At 49.2% G+C, this 21,439-nt stretch overlaps 1 protein-coding gene across 5 annotated transcripts in view; it reads left to right on the forward strand.

Moving 5' to 3' along the window:
* Positions 1-21,237, forward strand: part of MTSS2 (MTSS I-BAR domain containing 2) — a 117,446-nt gene extending 96,209 nt beyond the window's left edge. For all 5 annotated transcript variants that reach the window (XM_073659825.1, XM_073659823.1, XM_073659824.1 and 2 more), the window contains 2 exons: positions 15,084-15,249; positions 15,673-21,237. In XM_073659825.1, the coding sequence (XP_073515926.1) occupies positions 15,084-15,249; positions 15,673-16,457 (951 nt within the window). In that variant the 3' untranslated portion in view covers positions 16,458-21,237. The remainder of the gene's footprint in view (positions 1-15,083; positions 15,250-15,672) is intronic.
* The last annotated feature ends 202 nt before the right edge of the window (positions 21,238-21,439 follow it).

Consider the following 21,439-nt stretch of genomic DNA (forward strand, 5'->3'; position numbering starts at 1 on the left):
ATGTAACCCCAAATCCCCCCCAGACCCTCCATAAATACAGAAATGTAATGTACCCCAAAATCCCCCCCAGACCCTCCATAAATACAGAAATGTAATGTAACCCCAAATCCCCCCCAGACCCTCCATAAATACAGAAATGTAATGTAACCCCAAATCCCCCCCAGACCCTCCATAAATACAGAAATGTTATGTACCCCCGGACCCTCCATAAATTACGGAAATGTAATATATCCCCAAAACCCCCGGACCCTCCATAACTACAGAAATGTAATGTCCCCCTAGACCCTCAATAAATACAGAAATGTAATGTACCCCCAAATCCCCCCAGACCCTCCATAAATACAGAAATATAATGTACCCCCGGACCCTCCATAAATACAGAAATATAATGTACCCCAAAATCCCCCCAGACCCTCCATAAATACAGAATTATAATGTACCCCCGGACCCTCCATAAATACAGAAATATAATGTACCCCAAAATCCCCCCAGACCCTCCATAAATACTGAAATGTAATGTACCCCCAAATCCCCCAGACCCTCCATAAATACAGAAATGTAATGTACCCCCGGACCCTCCATAAATACAAAAATATAATGTATCTCAAAATCCCCCCAGACCCTCCATAAATACAGAAATATAATGTACCCCAAAATCCCCCCAGACCCTCCATAAATACAGAAATGTAATGTACCCCCAAATCCCCCAGACCCTCCATAAATACAGAAATGTTATGTACCCCAAAATCCCCCCAGACCCTCCATAAATACAGAAATGTAATTTACCCCCAAACCCTCCATAAATACAGAAATATAATGTACCCCAAAATCCCCTCAGACCCTCCATAAATACAGAAATCTAATGTACCCCCAGACCCTCCATAAATACAGAAATGTAATGTACCCCCGGACCCTCCATAAATACAGAAATGTAATGTATCCCCAAAACCCCCGGACCCTCCATAACTACAGAAATATAATGTGCCCCCAGACCCTCCATAAATACAGAAATGTAATGTTACCCCAAAATCTCCCCAGACCCTCCATAAATACAGAAATGTTATGTACCCCAAAATCCCCCCAGAACCTCCATAAATACAGAAATGTAATGTACCCCAAAATCCCCCCAGACCTTCCATAAATACAGAAATGTAATGTACCCCAAAATCCCCCCAGACCCTCCATAAATACGGAAATGTAATTTACCCCCCAACCCTCCATAAATACAGAAATGTAATGTACCCCAAAACCCCCGGACCCTCCATAACTACAGAAATATAATGTGCCCCCAGACCCTCCATAAATACAGAAATGTAATGTACGCCCAAATCCCCCCGGACCCTCCATAAATACAGAAATGTAATGTATCCCCAAAACCCCCGGACCCTCCATAACTACAGAAATATAATGTGCCCCCAGACCCTCCATAAATACAGAAATGTAATGTAACCCCAAATCCCCCCCAGACCCTCCATAAATACAGAAAAATAAGGTACCCCAAAATCCCCCCAGACCCTCCATAAATACAGAAATGTAATGTACCCCAAAATCCCCCCAGACCCTCCATAAATACAGAAATGTAATGTACCCCCAAATCCCCTCAGACCTTCCATAAATACAGAAATGTAATGTACCCCCAGACCCTCCATGAATACAGAAATGTAATGTACCCCAAAATCCCCCCAGACCCTCCATAAATAAAGAAATGTAATGTACCCCCAAATCCCCTCCGACCTTCCATAAATACAGAAATGTAATGTACCCCCAGACCCTCCATGAATACAGAAATGTAATGTACCCCAAAATCCCCCCGGACCCTCCATAAATACAGAAATATAATGCACCCCACAAATCCCTCCCGGACCCTCTATAAACACAGGAATATAACGTACCCCACAAATTCCCCCCGGACCCTCTATATACATTGGAATATAACATACCCCACAAATCCCCCCGGACCCTCTATATACATAGGAATATAACGTACCCACAAATCCCCCCGACCCTCTATTAACGCAGGAATATAACTTACCCCACAAATCCCCCCCGGACCCTCTATATACATTGGAATATAACGTACTCACAAATTCCCCCCGGACCCTCTATATACATTGGAATATAACGTACCCCACAAATCCCCCCGGACCCTCTATATACATAGGAATATAACGTACCCACAAATCCCCGGACCCTCTATATACATAGGAATATAACGTACCCCACAAATCCCCAGACCCTCCATAAATACAGAAATGTAATTTACCCCCAGACCCTCCATAAATACAGAAATGTAATGTACGTCCAAATCCCCCCAGACCCTCCATAAATACAGAAATGTAATGTACCCCCGGACCCTCCATAAATACAGAAATGTAATGTACCCCCGGACCCTCCATAAATACAGAAATATAATGTATCCCAAAATCCCCCCAGACCCTCCATAAATGCAGAAATGTAATGTACCCCAAAATCCCCCCAGACCCTCCATAAATACAGAAATATAATGTGCCCTCGGACCCTCCATAAATACAGAAATGTAATGTACCCCAAAATCACCCCCAGACCCTCCATAAATACAGAAATGTAATGTACCCCCGGATCCTCCATAAATACAGAAATTTAATGTACCCCCAAATCCCCCCCAGACCCTCTATAAATACAGAAATGTAATGTACCCCCGGACCCTCCATAAATACAGAAATGTAATGTACCCCAAAACCCCCGGACCCTCCATAACTACAGAAATATAATGTGCCCCCAGACCCTCCATAAATACAGAAATGTAATGTACCCCCGGACCCTCCATAAATACAGAAATTTAATGTACCCCTGGACCCTCCATAAATACAGAAATTTAATGCACCCCCAAATCCCCCCAGACCCTCCATAAATACAGAAATGTAATGTACCCCAAAATCCCCCCAGACCCTCCATAAATACAGAAATATAATGTACCCCACAAATCCCTCCCGGACCCTCTATAAACACAGGAATATAATGTACCCCACAAATCCGCGGACCCTCTATAAACACAGGAATATAACGTACCCCACAAATCCCCCCGGACCCTCTATATACATAGGAATATAACGTACCCCACAAATCCCTCCCGGACCATCTATATACATAGGAATATAACGTACCCCACAAATCCCTCCAGACCCTCTATATACACAGGAATATAACGTACCCCACAAATCCCTCCAGACCCTCTATAAACACAGGAATATAACGTACCCCACAAATCCCCCCGGACCCTCTATAAACACAGGAATATAACGTACCCCACAAATACCACCCGGACCCTCTATATACATAGGAATATAACGTACCCACAAATCCCCCCGGACCCTGTATAAACACAGGAATATAACGTACCCCACAAATACCACCCGGACCCTCTATATACATAGGAATATAACGTACCCACAAATCCCCCCGGACCCTCTATATACATAGGAATATAACGTACCCACAAATCCCCAGACCCTCTATAAACACAGGAATATAACGTGCCCTACAAATCCCCCCGGACCCTCTATATACACAGGAATATAACGTGCCCTACAAATCCCCCCGGACCCTCTATATACACAGGAATATAACGTACCCCACAAATCCCCCCGGACCCTCTATAAATACAGGAATATAATGTACCCCACAAATCCCCCTGGACCCTCTACATACATAGGAATATAACGTGCCCCACAAATCCCCGGACCCTCTATATACATAGGAATTTAACGTGCCCTACAAATCCCCTCGGACCCTCTATACACATAGGAATAAAACGTACCCCACAAATCCCCCCGGACCCTCTATAAACACAGGAATATAACATACCCCACAAATCCCCGGACCCTCTATATACATAGGAATATAACGTACCCCACAAATCCCCCTGGACCCTCTATAAATACAGGAATATAATGTACCCCACAAATCCCCCCGGACCCTCTATAAACACAGGAATATAACGTACCCACAAATCTCCCCGGACCCTCTATAAACACAGGAATATAACGTACCCCACAAATCCCCCTGGACCCTCTATAAATACAGGAATATAATGTACCCCACAAATCCCCCTGGACTCTCTATATACATAGGAATATAACGTGCCCTACAAATCCCCCCGGACCCTCTATATACATAGGAATATAACGTGCCCCACAAATCCCCGGACCCTCTATATACATAGGAATATAACGTACCCCACAAATCCCCCCGGACCCTCTATAAACACAGGAATATAACGTGCCCCACAAATCCCCGGACCCTCTATATACATAGGAATATAACGTACCCCACAAATCCCCGGACCCTCTATAAACACAGGAATATAACGTACCCACAAATCTCCCCGGACCCTCTATAAACACAGGAATATAACGTACCCACAAATCTCCCCGGACCCTCTATATACACAGGAATATAACGTGCCCCACAAATCCCCGGACCCTCTATATACATAGGAATATAACGTACCCACAAATCTCCGGACCCTCTATATACATAGGAATTTAACGTATCCCACAAATTCCCCCGGACCCTCTATAAACACAGGAATATAACGTACCCCACAAATCCCCCCGGACCCTCTATAAACACAGGAATTTAACGTGCCCCACAAATCCCCGGACCCTCTATATACATAGGAATATAACGTGCCCCACAAATCCCCGGACCCTCTATACACATAGGAATAAAACGTACCCCACAAATCCCCCCGGACCCTCTATATACACAGGAATTTAACGTACCCCACAAATCCCCGGACCCTCTATAAACACAGGAATATAACGTACCCCACAAATCCCCGGACCCTCTATACACATAGGAATATAAAGTACCCCACAAATCCCCCCCGGACCCTCTATAAACACAGTAAAATAACATACCCCACAAATCCCCCCGGACCCTCTATAAACATGCTGATAGCATGTGACCGGACCCCCATATATCTAGTGCTACAGGGTGGGCCATGAAGCCCTTTTTCTCACGCCGAGGGTCGGTCACCTGTAGGATCGGGGGGCTGCTCTCTGGACATCTGTCACTGCGCACCATGGCGGACACACCGCGACACCGCCCCTCCGAGGCCTGACAGGGAGGAGACAGCCTCAGCCATGTCTGACACTGCTGAGGTAAAAGGAAAGCAGAGCTCTGATTGGCTGCTTTGGATAATAAAGCAGAGCTCTGATTGGTGGCTAAGAGCTATTGTAAGATGCATCATCCTGTACAACCACACAAGGGACACGAGGCAGATCGTCCTGACCGTCCATGAATCCAGTCATATCTTATAGCCCCCCGGACCCTCTGTGCACCCAGTAATATCTTGTATCCACCCTGACCCTCCGTACACGCAGTAATATCCTGTATCCCCCGGACCCTCTATAAACGCAGGAATATAACTTACCCCACAAATCCCCCCCGGACCCTCTATATACATTGGAATATAACGTACTCACAAATCCCCCCGACCCTCTATATACATAGGAATATAACGTACCCCACAAATTCCCCCCGGACCCTCTATATACATTGGAATATAACGTACCCCACAAATCCCCCCGGACCCTCTATATACATAGGAATATAACGTACCCACAAATCCCCGGACCCTCTATAAACACAGGAATATAACGTATCCTACAAATCCCCCCGGGCTCTCTATATACACAGGAATATAACATACCCCACAAATCCCCCCGGACCCTCTATATACATTGGAATATAACGTACCCCACAAATTCCCCCCGGACCCTCTATATACATTGGAATATAACGTACCCCACAAATTCCCCCCGGACCCTCTATATACATTGGAATATAACGTACCCCACAAATCCCCCCGGACCCTCTATATACATAGGAATATAACGTACCCACAAATCCCCGGACCCTCTATAAACACAGGAATATAACGTACCCTACAAATCCCCCCGGACCCTCTATATACATTGGAATATAACGTACCCCACAAATCCCCGGACCCTCTATATACATTGGAATATAACGTACCCCACAAATTCCCCCCGGACCCTCTATATACATTGGAATATAACGTACCCCACAAATCCCCCCGGACCCTCTATAAACATAGGAATATAACGTACCCCACAAATCCCCCCGGACCCTCTATAAACATAGGAATATAACGTACCCTACAAATCCCCCCGGGCTCTCTATATACACAGGAATATAACGTACCCCACAAATCCCCAGACCCTCCATAAATACAGAAATGTAATTTAGCCCCAGACCCTCCATAAATACAGAAATGTAATGTACGTCCAAATCCCCCCAGACCCTCCATAAATACAGAAATGTAATGTACCCCCGGACCCTCCATAAATACATAAATGTAATGTACCCCCGGACCCTCCATAAATACAGAAATGTAATGTACCCCCGGACCCTCCATAAATACAGAAATATAATGTATCCCAAAATCCCCCCAGACCCTCCATAAATACAGAAATGTAATGTACCCCCAAATCCCCCAGACCCTCCATAAATACAGAAATGTAATTTATCCCCAAAACCCCCGGACCCTCCATAACTACAGAAATATAATGTGCCCCCAGACCCTCCATAACTACAGAAATGTAATGTGCCCCCGGACCCTCCATAAATACAGAAATGTAATGTGCCCCCGGACCCTCCATAACTACAGAAATATAATGTGCCCTCGGACCCTCCATAAATACAGAAATGTAATGTACCCCCAAATCCCCCCAGACCCTCCATAAATACAGAAATGTAATGTATCCCCAAATCCCCCCAGACCCTCCATAAATACAGAAATATAATGTACCCCAAAATCCCCCCAGACCCTCCATAAATACAGAAATATAATGTACCCCCCGGACCCTCCATAAATACAGAAATGTAATGTACCCCAAAATCCCCCCAGACCCTCCATAAATACAGAATTATAATGTACCCTCGGACCCTCCATAAATACAGAAATGTAATGTACCCCAAAATCACCCCCAGACCCTCCATAAATACAGAAATGTAATGTACCCCCGGATCCTCCATAAATACAGAAATGTAATGTACCCCAAAATCACCCACAGACCCTCCATAAATACAGAAATGTAATGTACCCCCGGATCCTCCATAAATACAGAAATTTAATGTACCCCCAAATCCCCCGCAGACCCTCTATAAATACAGAAATGTAATGTACCCCAAAATTCCCCCAGACCCTCCATAAATACAGAAATGTAATGTACCCCCGGACCCTCCATAAATACAGAAATTTAATGTACCCCCAAATCCCCCCAGACCCTCCATAAATACAAAAATGTAATATACCCCAAAATCCCCCCAGACCCTCCATAAATACAGAAATATAATGTAACCCACAAATCCCTCCCGGACCCTCTATAAACACAGGAATATAATGTACCCCACAAATCCCCGGACCCTCTATAAACACAGGAATATAACGTACCCCACAAATCCCCCCGGACCCTCTATATACATAGGAATATAACGTACCCCACAAATCCCTCCCGGACCCTCTATAAACACAGGAATATAATGTACCCCACCAATCCCGCCGGACCCTCTATAAGCATAGGAATATAGCGTACTCACAAATCCCCCCGGACCATCTATATACATAGGAATATAACGTACCCCACAAATCCCCCCAGACCCTCTATATACATAGGAATATAACGTACCCCACAAATCCCTCCAGACCCTCTATATACATAGGAATATAACGTACCCCACAAATCCCTCCCGGACCCTCTATAAACACAGGAATATAATGTACCCCACCAATACCCCCGGACCCTCTATAAGCATAGGAATATAGCGTACTCACAAATCCCCCAGGACCATCTATATACATAGGAATATAACGTACCCCACAAATCCCCCCGGACCCTCTATATACATAGGAATATAACGTATCCCACAAATCCCCCCGACCCTCTATAAACACAGGAATATAACGTACCCCACAAATACCACCCGGACCCTCTATATACATAGGAATATAACGTACCCACAAATCCCCCCGGACCCTCTATAAACACAGGAATATAAGGTACCCCACAAATCCCCCTGGACCCTCTATATACATAGGAATATAACGTACCCAGAAATCCCCGGACCCTCTATAAACACAGGAATATAACGTGCCCTACAAATCCCCCCGGACCCTCTATATACACAGGAATATAACGTACCCCACAAATCCCCCCGGACCCTCTATAAATACAGAAATATAATGTACCCCACAAATCCCCGGACCCTCTATAAACACAGGAATATAACGTGCCCTACAAATCCCCTCGGACCCTCTATACACATAGGAATAAAACGTACCCCACAAATCCCCCTGGACCCTCTATAAACACAGGAATTTAACGTGCCCTACAAATCCCCTCGGACCCTCTATATACATAGGAATATAACGTACCCTACAAATCCTCCCGGACCCTCTATAAACACAGGAATATAACATACCCCACAAATCCCCCCGGACCCTCTATAAACACAGGAATATAACGTACCCCACAAATCCCCCCGGACCCTCTATAAACACAGGAATATAACGTACCCCACAAATCCCCCCGGACCCTCTATATACATAGGAATAAAACGTACCCCACAAATCCCCCTGGACCCTCTATAAACACAGGAATTTAACGTGCCCTACAAATCCCCTCGGACCCTCTATATACATAGGAATATAACGTACCCCACAAATCCTCCCGGACCCTCTATATACATAGGAATATAACGTACCCCACAAATCCCCCCGGACCCTCTATATACATAGGAATATAACGTACCCCACAAATCCCCCCGAACCCTCTATAAACACAGGAATATAACGTACCCCACAAATCCCCGGACCCTCTATATACATAGGAATATAACGTATCCCACAAATCCTCCCAGACCCTCTATATACATAGGAATATAACATACCCCACAAATCCTCCCAGACCCTCTATATACATAGGAATATAACGTACCCACAAATTCCCCCGGACCCTCTATAAACACAGGAATATAACATACCCCACAAATCCCCCCGGACCCTCTATATACCGTATATTCCGGCGTATAATACGACTTTTGAAGACTGAAAAATCTTCTGTCTAGTCTGGGGTCGTCTTATACGCCGGTAATGCTTTTGAACTTTCAGAAATTGACATGCGGGGATACTCTGGGGGTGTTAATAAGCTGCCGTGGCCGTATCCCTGCCATGTCGGAGTTAATATAAGGTGGAGGGAGTTAAAATACGGCGGCGGTAGGTCCAGACAGTCAGCGCTTCTGTACTGAAACTGACACATCGCTGCGTATTCCCAGCTCCGGACACAGCGCAGGGCTTCTGTGCCGACAGCTTTCACTTGTCACAGAAGCGCTGCGCTGTGTCCGGAGCAGGGAAGTTCGCATCGCTTCTGTGACAATATATGAAAAGCCGGCAATTCAGCAGCGGCATAAGCCGGCACCCGACAATTTAGAATAGAAAGAATAGAGCTTCACACATAGATTAGATAGATAGAAACATGTCAGTCACATATATATGAAGTACAGTGACAGTATTGCTTACTGTACTTGTCATTTAGTGTAAAGGATTTATTAAAACAAATATTAGTGTTTTCATGCACCGTCTCTTTAAAAAAGCCGGCCGGCAATTCAGCATCTGTACCCGACAATTTAGAATAGAAAGAATAGAGCATCACACATAGATTAGATAGATAGAAACATGTCAGTCACATATATATGAAGTACAGTGATAGTGTTGGTTACTGTACTTGTCATCTAGTGTTAAAATAACGGATTTATTTAAAAAAAAGTTGGCGTGGGGTTCCCCTTAATTTTAGTCTCTAGCGGAGGTTAAGCAGACGGCTGGGGCAGATGTTTGAAGCCTGGGAAGGGGGTAATACCCACGGAGCTTCCCAGGCTACTAATATCAGCCCCCAGCTGAATACCTAGCCTTTACTAGCTATTAAATTGGGGGACCCCCCCCCCAAAAATGACGTGGGGTCCCCCCTATTTTAATAGCTAGCAAAGGCTAGGCAGACAGCTGGAGGCTGATATTCATAGCCCAGGAAGGGAGCCATGAATATTGGCCCCCTCCCAGGCTAGAAACACCAGCCGTCAGCCGCCCCAGAAATGGCGCATCCATAGAATGCGCCAATTCTGGCACTTAGCCTCGCTCTTCCACGCTGCCCTGGTGCGGTGGCAGTGGGGTAATAGGGTTGGGGTTGATGTCAGCTTATAATGCCAGCTGACATCAAGCCCAGGTTAGTAATGGAGAGGCGTCTATAAGACGCCCCCATTACTAACCCCATAGTCAAAGTTAAAAGAAAACACAAACACCCAGAATAAAGTCCTTTAATTGAAATAAACACACAATTCTTTATTGTTCTAAATTAAACCATACTTACCATCACGCCCATTCCAGCTGAAGCCAACGATCTCCTGCAATAAAAGTAAAATAATAAAGCAACCTCATCCTTACCTTTCCATGGTTCCCACGACAGCTTCAGCTCTGCTACATCGAGATGACAGGCTGGACCGCAGCAGAACGCTGCCATCCATCCTGTCATCCCGCGGACACTGAGAAGCGCAGGCATGCTTGCGCTCCTCAGTGTCTGGCTGTGACGGCATAAAGATGAGCCGACAATGAACTCAGCTCACCTCCTGGACGTGCGTCACTGACAGCGTGGGAAACTTCTACTGCGCATGCGGGGAGCAGGAGAATTTTCCCACGCTGTCAGTGACGTGCATGAGGTGAGCCGAGTTCATTGGACATGATCTCGGCTCATCTGGATGCCGTCACAGTCAGACACTGAGGAGCACAAGCATGCCTGCGCTTCTCAGTGTCTGCGGGATGACAGGCTGGATGGCAGCGTTCTGCTGCGGTCCAGCCTGTCATCTCGATGTAGCAGAGCTGAAGCCGTCCTGGGAACCATGGAGAGGTAAGGATGAGGTTGCTTTATTATTTTACTTTTATTTCAGGAGATCGTTGGCTTCAGCTGGAATGGGCGTGATGGTAAGTATGGTTTAATTTAGAACATTAAAAAATTGTGTGTTTATTTCAATTAAAGGACTTTTTTCTGGGTGTTGTGTTTTTTTTAATTACTTTACTAGAAATTCATGGCGGTCATGTCTAATATTGGCGTGACCCCATGAATTTCAGGCTTAGGGCCAGCTGATAATGCCAAGCTGGCCCTAACCCCTTTATTACCCAGTGAGCCACCGCACCAGGACCCTGGATGAGTTGGGTACAGCGCCAGAAGATGGCGCTTCTATGAACGCGCCATTTTCTGGGGTGGCTGCGGACTGCAATTTGCAGCGGGGGGGAGGACCCAGAAAGCTTGGGTCTCCCTGCGCTGCAGATTCCAGCCCCCAGCTGCCTAGTTGTACCTGGCTGGACACAAAAATAGGGCGAAGCCCCACGTCTTTTTTTTTTTTAATTATTTCATGAAATAATTAAAAAAAAAAGGGCTTCCCTATATTGTTGTGTCCGGCCAGGTACAAATAGGCAGCTGGTGGTTGGGGGCAGCCCGTTCCTGCCTGCTGTACCTGGCTGGACACAAAAATATGGCGAAGCCCACGTCAACATTTTTGGGAAAAATTAATTACAAAATTAATAATAATTTAGGGACTGCATCTTTATTAACCCCTCAATTGTCATTTAGTGTTAAAATAAAGGATTTTTTAAAAAGAAAATTGGCGTGGGATCCACCATCATTATAGTCTCTAGCGGAGGTTAAGCAGACGGCTGGGGCAGATGTTTGAAGTCTGGGAAGGGGGTAACACCCACGGAGCTTCCCAGGCTGCTAATATCAGCCCCCAGCTGAATACCTAGCCTTTACTAGCTATTAGAATGGGGGACCCCCCCAAAAAATGACGTGGGGTCCCCCCTATTTTAATATGTTTATGAGTGACAGTTTTCCTGCTATATACCTGCATGTCATAAGAATTTAAATTAAAAAAGGACCATGTTAAATTCAAATCTGTTTTTTTTTAATTTTTACCGGTGTTTGGTATGCGTTGGAAAAGGGGTAGTCTTATACGGTGAATATATCCTAAACTCTATATTTTAACAGGAAAGTAGGGGGGTCGTCTTATACGCGGAATATACGGTACATAGGAATATAACATACCCCACAAATCCCCCCGGACCCTCTATAAACACAGGAATATAACATACCCCACAAATCCCCCCGGACCCTCTATAAACACAGGAATATAACATACCCCACAAATCCCCCCGGACCCTCTATATACATAGGAATATAACGTACCCCACAAATCCCCCCGGACCCTCTATAAACACAGGAATATAACGTACCCCACAAATCCTCCCAGACCCTCTATATACATAGGAATATAACGTACCCACAAATCCCCCCGGACCCTCTATATACATAGGAATATAACGTATCCCACAAATTCCCCCCGGACCCTCTATATACATAGGAATATAACGTACCCCACAAATCCTCCCAGACCCTCTATATACATAGGAATATAACGTACCCACAAATCCCCCCGGACCCTCTATATACATAGGAATATAACGTATCCCACAAATTACCCCCGGACCCTCTATATACATAGGAATATAACGTACCCACAAATCCCCCCGGACCCTCTATATACATAGGAATATAACGTATCCCACAAATCCCCCCGGACCCTCTATATACACAGGAATATAACGTACCCCACAAATCCCCCTGGACCCTCTATATACACAGGAATATAACGTACCCACAAATCCCCCCGGACCCTCTATATACATAGGAATATAACGTACCCACAAATCCCCCCGGACCCTCTATATACATAGGAATATAACGTATCCCACAAATTACCCCCGGACCCTCTATATACACAGGAATATAACGTACCCACAAATCCCCCTGGACCCTCTATATACACAGGAATATAACGTATCCCACAAATTCCCCCCGGACCCTCTATATACATAGGAATATAACGTACCCCACAAATCCCCCCGGACCCTCTATATACATAGGAATATAACGTACCCACAAATCCCCCCGGACCCTCTATATACATAGGAATATAACGTATCCCACAAATTCCCCCCGGACCCTCTATATACATAGGAATAAAACGTACCCCACAAATCCCCCCGGACCCTCTATATACATAGGAATATAACGTACCCCACAAATCCCCCCGGACCCTCTATAAACACAGGAATATAACGTATCCCACAAATCCCCCCGGACCCTCTATATACATAGGAATATAACGTACCCACAAATCCCCCCGGACCCTCTATATACATAGGAATATAACGTACCCACAAATCCCCCCGGACCCTCTATATACATAGGAATATAACGTATCCCACAAATCCCCCCGGACCCTCTATATACACAGGAATATAACGTACCCCACAAATCCCCCTGGACCCTCTATATACACAGGAATATAACGTACCCACAAATCCCCCCGGACCCTCTATATACATAGGAATATAACGTATCCCACAAATTACCCCCGGACCCTCTATATACACAGGAATATAACGTACCCACAAATCCCCCTGGACCCTCTATATACACAGGAATATAACGTATCCCACAAATTCCCCCCGGACCCTCTATATACATAGGAATATAACGTACCCCACAAATCCCCCCGGACCCTCTATATACATAGGAATATAACGTACCCACAAATCCCCCCGGACCCTCTATATACATAGGAATATAACGTATCCCACAAATTCCCCCCGGACCCTCTATATACATAGGAATAAAACGTACCCCACAAATCCCCCCGGACCCTCTATATACATAGGAATATAACGTACCCCACAAATCCCCCCGGACCCTCTATAAACACAGGAATATAACGTATCCCACAAATCCCCCCGGACCCTCTATAAACACAGGAATATAACATACCCCACAAATCCCCCCGGACCCTCTATAAACATGCTGATAGCATGTGACCGGACCCCCATATATCTAGTGCTACAGGGTGGGCCATGAAGCCCTTTTTCTCACGCCGAGGGTCGGTCACCTGTAGGTTCGGGGGGCTGCGCTCTGGACATCTGTCACTGCGCACCATGGCGGACACACCGCGACACCGCCCCTCCGAGGCCTGACAGGAAGGAGACAGCCTCAGCCATGTCTGCCACTGCTGAGGTAAAAGGAAAGCAGAGCTCTGATTGGCTGCTTTGGATAATAAAGCAGAGCTCTGATTGGCTGCTTTGGATAATAAAGCAGAGCTCTGATTGGTGGCTAAGAGCTATTGTAAGATGCATCATCCTGTACAACCACACAAGGGACACGAGGCAGATCGTCCTGACCGTCCATGAATCCAGTCATATCTTATAGCCCCCCGGACCCTCTGTGCACCCAGTAATATCTTGTATCCACCCTGACCCTCCGTACACGCAGTAATATCCTGTATCTCACCCAGACCCTCCTTACACCCAGTAATATCCTGTATCCCCCCCGGACCCTCCGTACACAAAGTAATATCCTGTATCCCCCCGTACCCTCTGTACGCGCAGTAATTTCCTGTATCCCCCTTGGACCCTCTGTACGCGCAGTAATATCATATATCCCCCCAGACCCTCCATACACCCAGTAATATCCTGTATCCCGCCGGACCCTCCGTACACCCAGTGATATCTTGTATCCCCCCCGGACCCTCCGGACACCCAGTGATATATTGTATGCCCCCCGGACCCTCTGTACACCCAGTAATATCCTGTATCCCCCCCGGACCCTCCGTACACCCAGTGATATCTTGTATCCCCCTCCCCCCCCCCCGGACTCTCTGTACGCGCAGTAATATCCTGTATCCCCCCCGGACCCTCTGTACACCCAGTGATATCCTGTATCCCCCCCGGACCCTCCGTACACCCAGTTATATCTTGTAGTCCCCCGCCCCGGACCCTCTGTACGCGCAGTAATATCCTGTATCCCCAGTAATATCCTGTATCCCCCCCGGACCCTCCGTACACCCAGTAATATTCTGTATCCCCCCGGACCCTCCATACATGCCATACACCCAGTCCCGTCACGTGTCCCCTCTGATTGCAGCACGGGGAGGAGGTCTCGCCCGCTGCCAGTGATCTGGCCATGGTCCTGACCCGGGGTCTGAGTCTGGAGCACCAGAAGAGCAGCCGGGACTCTCTGCAATATTCCAGCGGCTACAGCACCCAGACGACCACCCCCTCCTGCTCCGAGGACACAATCCCCTCACAAGGTAACCAGCCCCCGGAGAGTTAACTGTGGCCCAGAGCAGGAGCTGCAGGGGCCCGAGCAGCTTCCTCATCCTGTAGTGAGACCTTCTGCCACATTTCTCCTCCTTTTCAGGATCTCTGCTTGTTGTCAGTGCCAGGGACTCGCCTGGAACAGCTGGGGGTCTCTGCTCTGTGTCCAGTCTGGACCTGCACTGATACTGTAGGAAAGGATTGTCCAGTCCGGACACAGTGTAACAGACCCCCAGCTGTGAGCAGGACCAGTCCAGGATGAGTTTGCTGCCGCTGGATGTAAAAGTTTCTATTCATTGACAGGAAGCAGAGATGTTGGAAGTGTAGCACAAAGTCCGTTAGAACTTCCCTGGATCCATCTCCATGTGCCGCTCCCCACAGGGGGTCCTGACCTCTCGTTGTTTGCCCCCGCACAGGTTCTGACTACGACTGTTACTCGGTGAATGGAGACGCCGAAGGCGACAGCTCCGGGGACTACGATCGATCCTCCACCGTTCCCCGGAGCAGCAGCTTAGCGCAGAATTACCGCCGCATGCTCCAGACCAAGCGGCCAGCCTCTACCGCCGGACTGCCCACCGCCATGACGGCTTCCGGCTCTGCACCCCCTCCCCCGCAATCAGGCTCCACGCCAGGTGTGGCCACCATACGACGCACTCCTTCCACCAAACCCACCGTCAGACGCACTTTATCCAATGCCGGACCCATTCCATGTCGCCCCCCTATTGTGCCAGTAAGAACACCCACTGTGCCCGACTCTCCGGGCGGTGGTCTGGGTGGGCGCTCTCGTGTCGGAAGTGAAGAGTGTGTTTTCTACCTGGGAGCGGATGATGGAAGCCCCCTCGACTATGCCAAGTCTTCTCCCAAGCGCCTCAGTCTCCCCAATGCAGCCTGGGGGGCAGCAGGAGAAATGTCTGTGTATGGCGGTGGCGGAGCGGACGAGGAAGACATGGGGGGCGGCCTCCTGGCTGCCAATCGGCACAGTCTGGTGGAAAAGATCGGGGAGCTGGTCGCCGGAGCGCACGCCCTGGGGGATGGCCAGTTCCCTTTCCCTTCAGCTCCAGACAAGAATCAGATTCCTGCCCCGACGGGAGGCGGCAGTGGCTCCGAGCCCCCAGCCGGCGACATGCTGGCGTCCATACGGAGAGGGGTGCGGTTACGCCGAACCCTGACCAACGATCGCTCTGCACCCCGGATACTGTGATCTCCGCCGCAGGGTGGACAGGATTGGTGCTCCGGGGAGGGGAGCGCAACATACTGTGACACGAGCAAACCAGAAACCAAGGGGTGCTTAACCCTTTCTATGCAGGTAGCTCCGGGGCAAGAAGGGTTAGGTTTGGTGACTGACCAAAACATTTCGACCATTCCATGCACCAGGGCGGACCCCACACACCAGTAGCATTAGGACAAAAGTCAATGGTCTGGATTGGCGGCTGCAAGATCCCCCCCACACGAAGGACCAGCTCATCTACACCTAGGGGCACCACGCTGCAATGAAGACGTCGTTGGTAGGCACCATGGAGGGGCCAGGACTCTGTAGGCTCAGATCACGGCTGTGACGCTAATCTTCATTGTAGCCAGGAGCTGATGATGGACTGCGGCGGTCCCTGATGGACTGTGGCCATCAGGGGCTGATAATGGACTGCAGCCCCTGGTGGACTGTGTCCCCTGATGGACTGCGGCCCCTGATGATGGACTGCGGCCTCTACTGAGCGACTGTGGCCCCTGATAAGGGACTGTGGCCCCTGATGATGGACCCTCAAGTTCTGACTCCTTTAATTCTGGCCGTGTGCCCACGTCACTGGTCAGGGGCCATGGAGGGGCGATAGATGTGACTACACTGGCAGCTTGCAGGACACTGGACGATCAGCGGAGTCAGGACATGTGGCCCCGAGGAGCCCTAATTTTTCTTACTGTACAATTTGTGCCAAGTGGTTGCTGAGGACGCTGAGCGGCCGCCATGTTTCTGTGGCCAGTTTCCGTTCACCCGATAGGTGAAGTAGTCCTGCTGGACTCGGGGGCTGAGGACGCCGCCATTTTCGGCCTCTTGTAGTGGGGGAATAGCCGACCTCACGGGGATCCTGCCTTTATCGATCACAGAGGCCTCTCTTCTAGTGCCATTCAGAACAAGCCTTGTGCCACCTCTGTGCCCACGCTATGCAGTGAGGAGCAGCCCCCAATGCCCGCACCATATGGGGGGCACCGCACTGATGACCTCTGGAAATAGCACTTAGGATTTCTAGAATTGACACCATTAATTTATGACCCCCTTGTGAATCTTACTGGTATCCTGAAGGTTATAGTGCGGGGGGGCATTTCCTTACAGTGGGCTGCCCCTGCACACCGGGAATGAGCACGTCCCCACTACAGACACTGTATGCAGGGGTCTCGTGATGGAAATGTCACCCCAGTAATGGTGAAGCCCTGCGAGGCAGATGTGGCCCCTGTAGGGGGCGCTTACTATAGAGCCCTATATTTTCAGAGATTAATGATTTGTCTCCAGAAGGAATCGCAGATGTAGATCTGACCAGACAGAGAATATTTTTAGCCGCTGCTGGCGGAGCCAGGGCCAGAGATCGATATTGAGAAATGTAGCGCCACCCGCTGGCCGGGTGGAGAACTGCAGGCAGCTCCTTGTGACCTGTAGCAGTAACCTAACTTCTCCTGATGTACGGATGCGACTCCGAAAGATGATGTCGGCGTGTGCGGTTCATCACCAGACTCCAGGAGCCATTCCATGCCCACAAAGGAGGCATCTCTGGAGCTGGTGACAATTTGGTTAGAAGAAAGTTTTTAAGACGTCCCTTTAGTGTGCAGGAACATGGGTGAAAGACCTGAGGCTGCTCCACTGAGACACGTCTGATGTCTGGATCAGCTTCTTCACCAATGTCCGCACTTAGGAGTTTAGTCTGGGGCGGTTGTAGACCTTGATGTGGATGGTGATTTGGAAGGTGTCTCAGTAGTGCAGCCTCAGGTGCTGAGCCTGGAATGGTTGGAAGGGACTTCTATATTTTTCTTCTGTTGGGTCTACACAGGGAGGTGCAGCTAGGTTTTTGGGGCTGGGAGCTATGGGATGTGGTCTCTTTAGATGGAGATATATGAAGACAGGGGCCCCTTTAGAAGTGGGGGAAGTAGTAGGTCTTGCACGTGAGCAGCAGCTACCGCAGGTGTTTATTGTTGGTGCCGGAAGTTGTTAGGACATGGATCTTTCTGAGGTGTAAACGCTGATGTAAGTTTATTGGTTTCTGTCCATGGTTGTATGAGGGCACTGACCTGTAGGGGGAGACAGTGAGCTGCCTGATATGTCCAGTCCATCATCATACTCATCGGATGTCGGAGCCCCCGGATGAGATGACCGGACCATGCAATCGTCTTCTTCAACTTTGCTGATCTCCCAACATGTGAGACAATGTGCAATCCGCTAAACTCCGAAACGTGAGATGTTGCGCGATCCGCCGACCTCACGACACACGAGACATCGTGCAATCGGTGGAGCTACCAACACGAGATATAATGATCTTCCGATATGTGAAATGTCGTGTGATCCGCCAAGCACCCAACACGCGAGACATTGTGCGATCCGCCGAGCTAACAACACATAAGACATTGTGCAATCGGCCGAGCTACCAACACATGAGATATAATGATCTTCCGATACGTGTGACGTTGTGTGTTCCGCCGAGCCCCCAACTTGCGAGACATCGTGCGATCCGCCGAGCTTACAACACATGAGACATCTTGCAATCAGCCGAGGTACCAACACATGAGATATAATGATCTCTCGACACGCAAGACGTCGTGTGGTCCATCGAGCTCCCAAGATGGCATGCGGTCCGCCGAGCCCCGACACACAAGACATCGTGCAGTCCATCGAGCTCCCAAGATGGCGTGCGGTCCGCCGAGCCCCCGACACGTGAGACATCGTGCGCTCCATCGAGCTCCCAAGACGTCGTGCGGTCCGTCAAGCCCCCGACACGCGAGACGTGCGGTCCATCGAGCTCCCAAGACGGCGTGCAGTCCGCCGAGCCCCCGACACGCGAGACATCGTGCGCTCCATCGAGCTCTCAAGACGGCGTTCGGTCCGCCGAACCCCGACACACAAGACATCGTGCGGTCCATCGACCTCCCAAGACGGCATTCGGTCCGCCGAACCCCGACACACAAGACATCGTGCGGTCCATCGAGCTCCCAAGACGGCGTGTAGTCCGCCGAGCCCCCGACACTCGAGACATTGTGTGCTCCATCAAGCTCTCAAGACGTTGTGCGGTCCGCCGAGCCCCTGACACGTGAGACATTGTGTGGTCCCTCGAGCTTCCAAGATGTCGTGCGGTCCGCCGAGCCCCCGACATGCGAGATGGCGTGCGGTCCCGCCAAGCCCCCGTGATGGCATGCGGTCCGTCGAGCCCCCAATACGAGTGTCAGCATGCAGTCTACTGAATTCCTAATGTAGCAGATGTGGTGTGATCCGCTGATCTCTGGCCTAATCCTTTTTGGCACTGCTTGGAGATCTACGCTATGAGGTTTGATAGATCTCTGATGGGTAGATCACAGGCTCCTCCAATGAGATCTTGTATCTGTGACATATCAGGTGACTGGATCACTGTGGTCAGACCGCCGTGTGCCATGTCTGATACGAGTGGAGTGATCTCGCGTCCTGTGAGGGACACTCTGAACCCCGAGCGTTCAGTAGAGGTGGCTCAGAGGTGAGCGACTGAGGAGACCCCTGAGAGTGGACGCGGGTCCGAGGAGGGGAAAAGGCAAGTGATGTGGAAGGAGCAGCAGCCAGAGTGACCCTGGGGGCCAGGAGGGCGGCGCTGATTGGAGGGCCGCAGACCTCACTGCTCCTTTGCTCAGTGATAGAAGATGAGGAAATCCTGAAATTCTGAACCCCAGACGTTCCAGGCCCGGAGCCTGAGGCTGCACCTCGTATGACTCCAGATCCTCGTCCACATCACTGTCCACGTCCTTCCTGTCCTGAAGATGGCAGACTTGTGTCTCCATGTGGACATTGATATGCATGGTGAGAAGACGCCATGACACTCTCAGTAGTGCGGCCTCAGGCTTTGGGCCTGTAACATGAAGCGCATAGATCTGTGCAGAGATCACAGAGCGGCTTTCACGTAAATGAGGCGTTCTGGAGTTTGCTTCTGCACGGCCTCCTATACTGCAGTGATACCAGAGAACATTAGCTGGTGCTGAGCAGGGGATATTGTGGGGGTTGTGTAGGGGTCCCTGTCTATACACTGCAGTCTAGGCCCAGGCCTGAGCCTCCCTCACCGGAGACCCTCGCTTCAGCAATAATAATGCAGCGGCGGTACTCCCTCCCGGGGGTGCGGCCATTCCGGGGGGATGATGGCAGGTGGTGACATCATCGTACCTGCCGGCTCCGGTGACCTCTGTGGTAGAGGACGAGCCCTTCCTCTGGAGCTGGGGAGGTGATGGAGACGCGAGTCCCATAGGAATGAATAGGATCTGGGTTTTTCGGTTGTTTTGTTAACCCCATGTGACAGTGTTGTAGCCTCCCGGCAGCTATGCATCATGTGACAGATCGGTCCTGAGGCCCCTTGGTGATAGAGATCACCAAGGTTGGGCGAATGCAAGCACAATGCTCCCCCCCCCCCTCCCGCGTGGGGACAGCCTGGTCAGCCCCGTTATCTATGAAGCCCCCGTGTGTGTATAACACGTCGATGTACAGAGACCCCCTTACACTGGATTTCTGTGTCTGTTTGTATGTGTGTACCTGTATTGGGGCACCGGACCCCCGCTTTCTCCCCATTCTGTTTGATGTTAGTTATGGGGGAGGGGCAGCCCCCCGACACTGTGTCTTCTAACGTGTGGCGTCTTCTGCTCGCTGATCTTCCGCTTCTGTTGCCTCCTTCCCTCACAACTTTTATTCTTTTTCTAGTTCATCTTTTTCACTGAGAATTGCGCTGACAGTAACTCCGCACTGTGACCATCCAGTATTAATAAACTCGTACTGTAAAGCCGCGCCGTCACATGACTCCTGCTGCGGCATCGGGCCCCGGGGCCACCACAACTCCTCGCCAGACCTCTGCTTGCTGGCAGTGAATGAGAACGTTCTAGCTTCCATCCAGAGGCAGAAATCCACATCTCTAGTCCTGGAGCAAATCAGGGCTGAACTGGGATTAGACAGAGACCCCAAACACAGACTGTGCCCCCCATACC

This window comes from Phyllobates terribilis, unplaced genomic scaffold, assembly GCF_046119375.1.
Source record: "Phyllobates terribilis strain yellow unplaced genomic scaffold, ASM4611937v1 Scaffold_14__1_contigs__length_39327217, whole genome shotgun sequence".
Classification (NCBI taxonomy): domain Eukaryota; kingdom Metazoa; phylum Chordata; class Amphibia; order Anura; family Dendrobatidae; genus Phyllobates; species Phyllobates terribilis.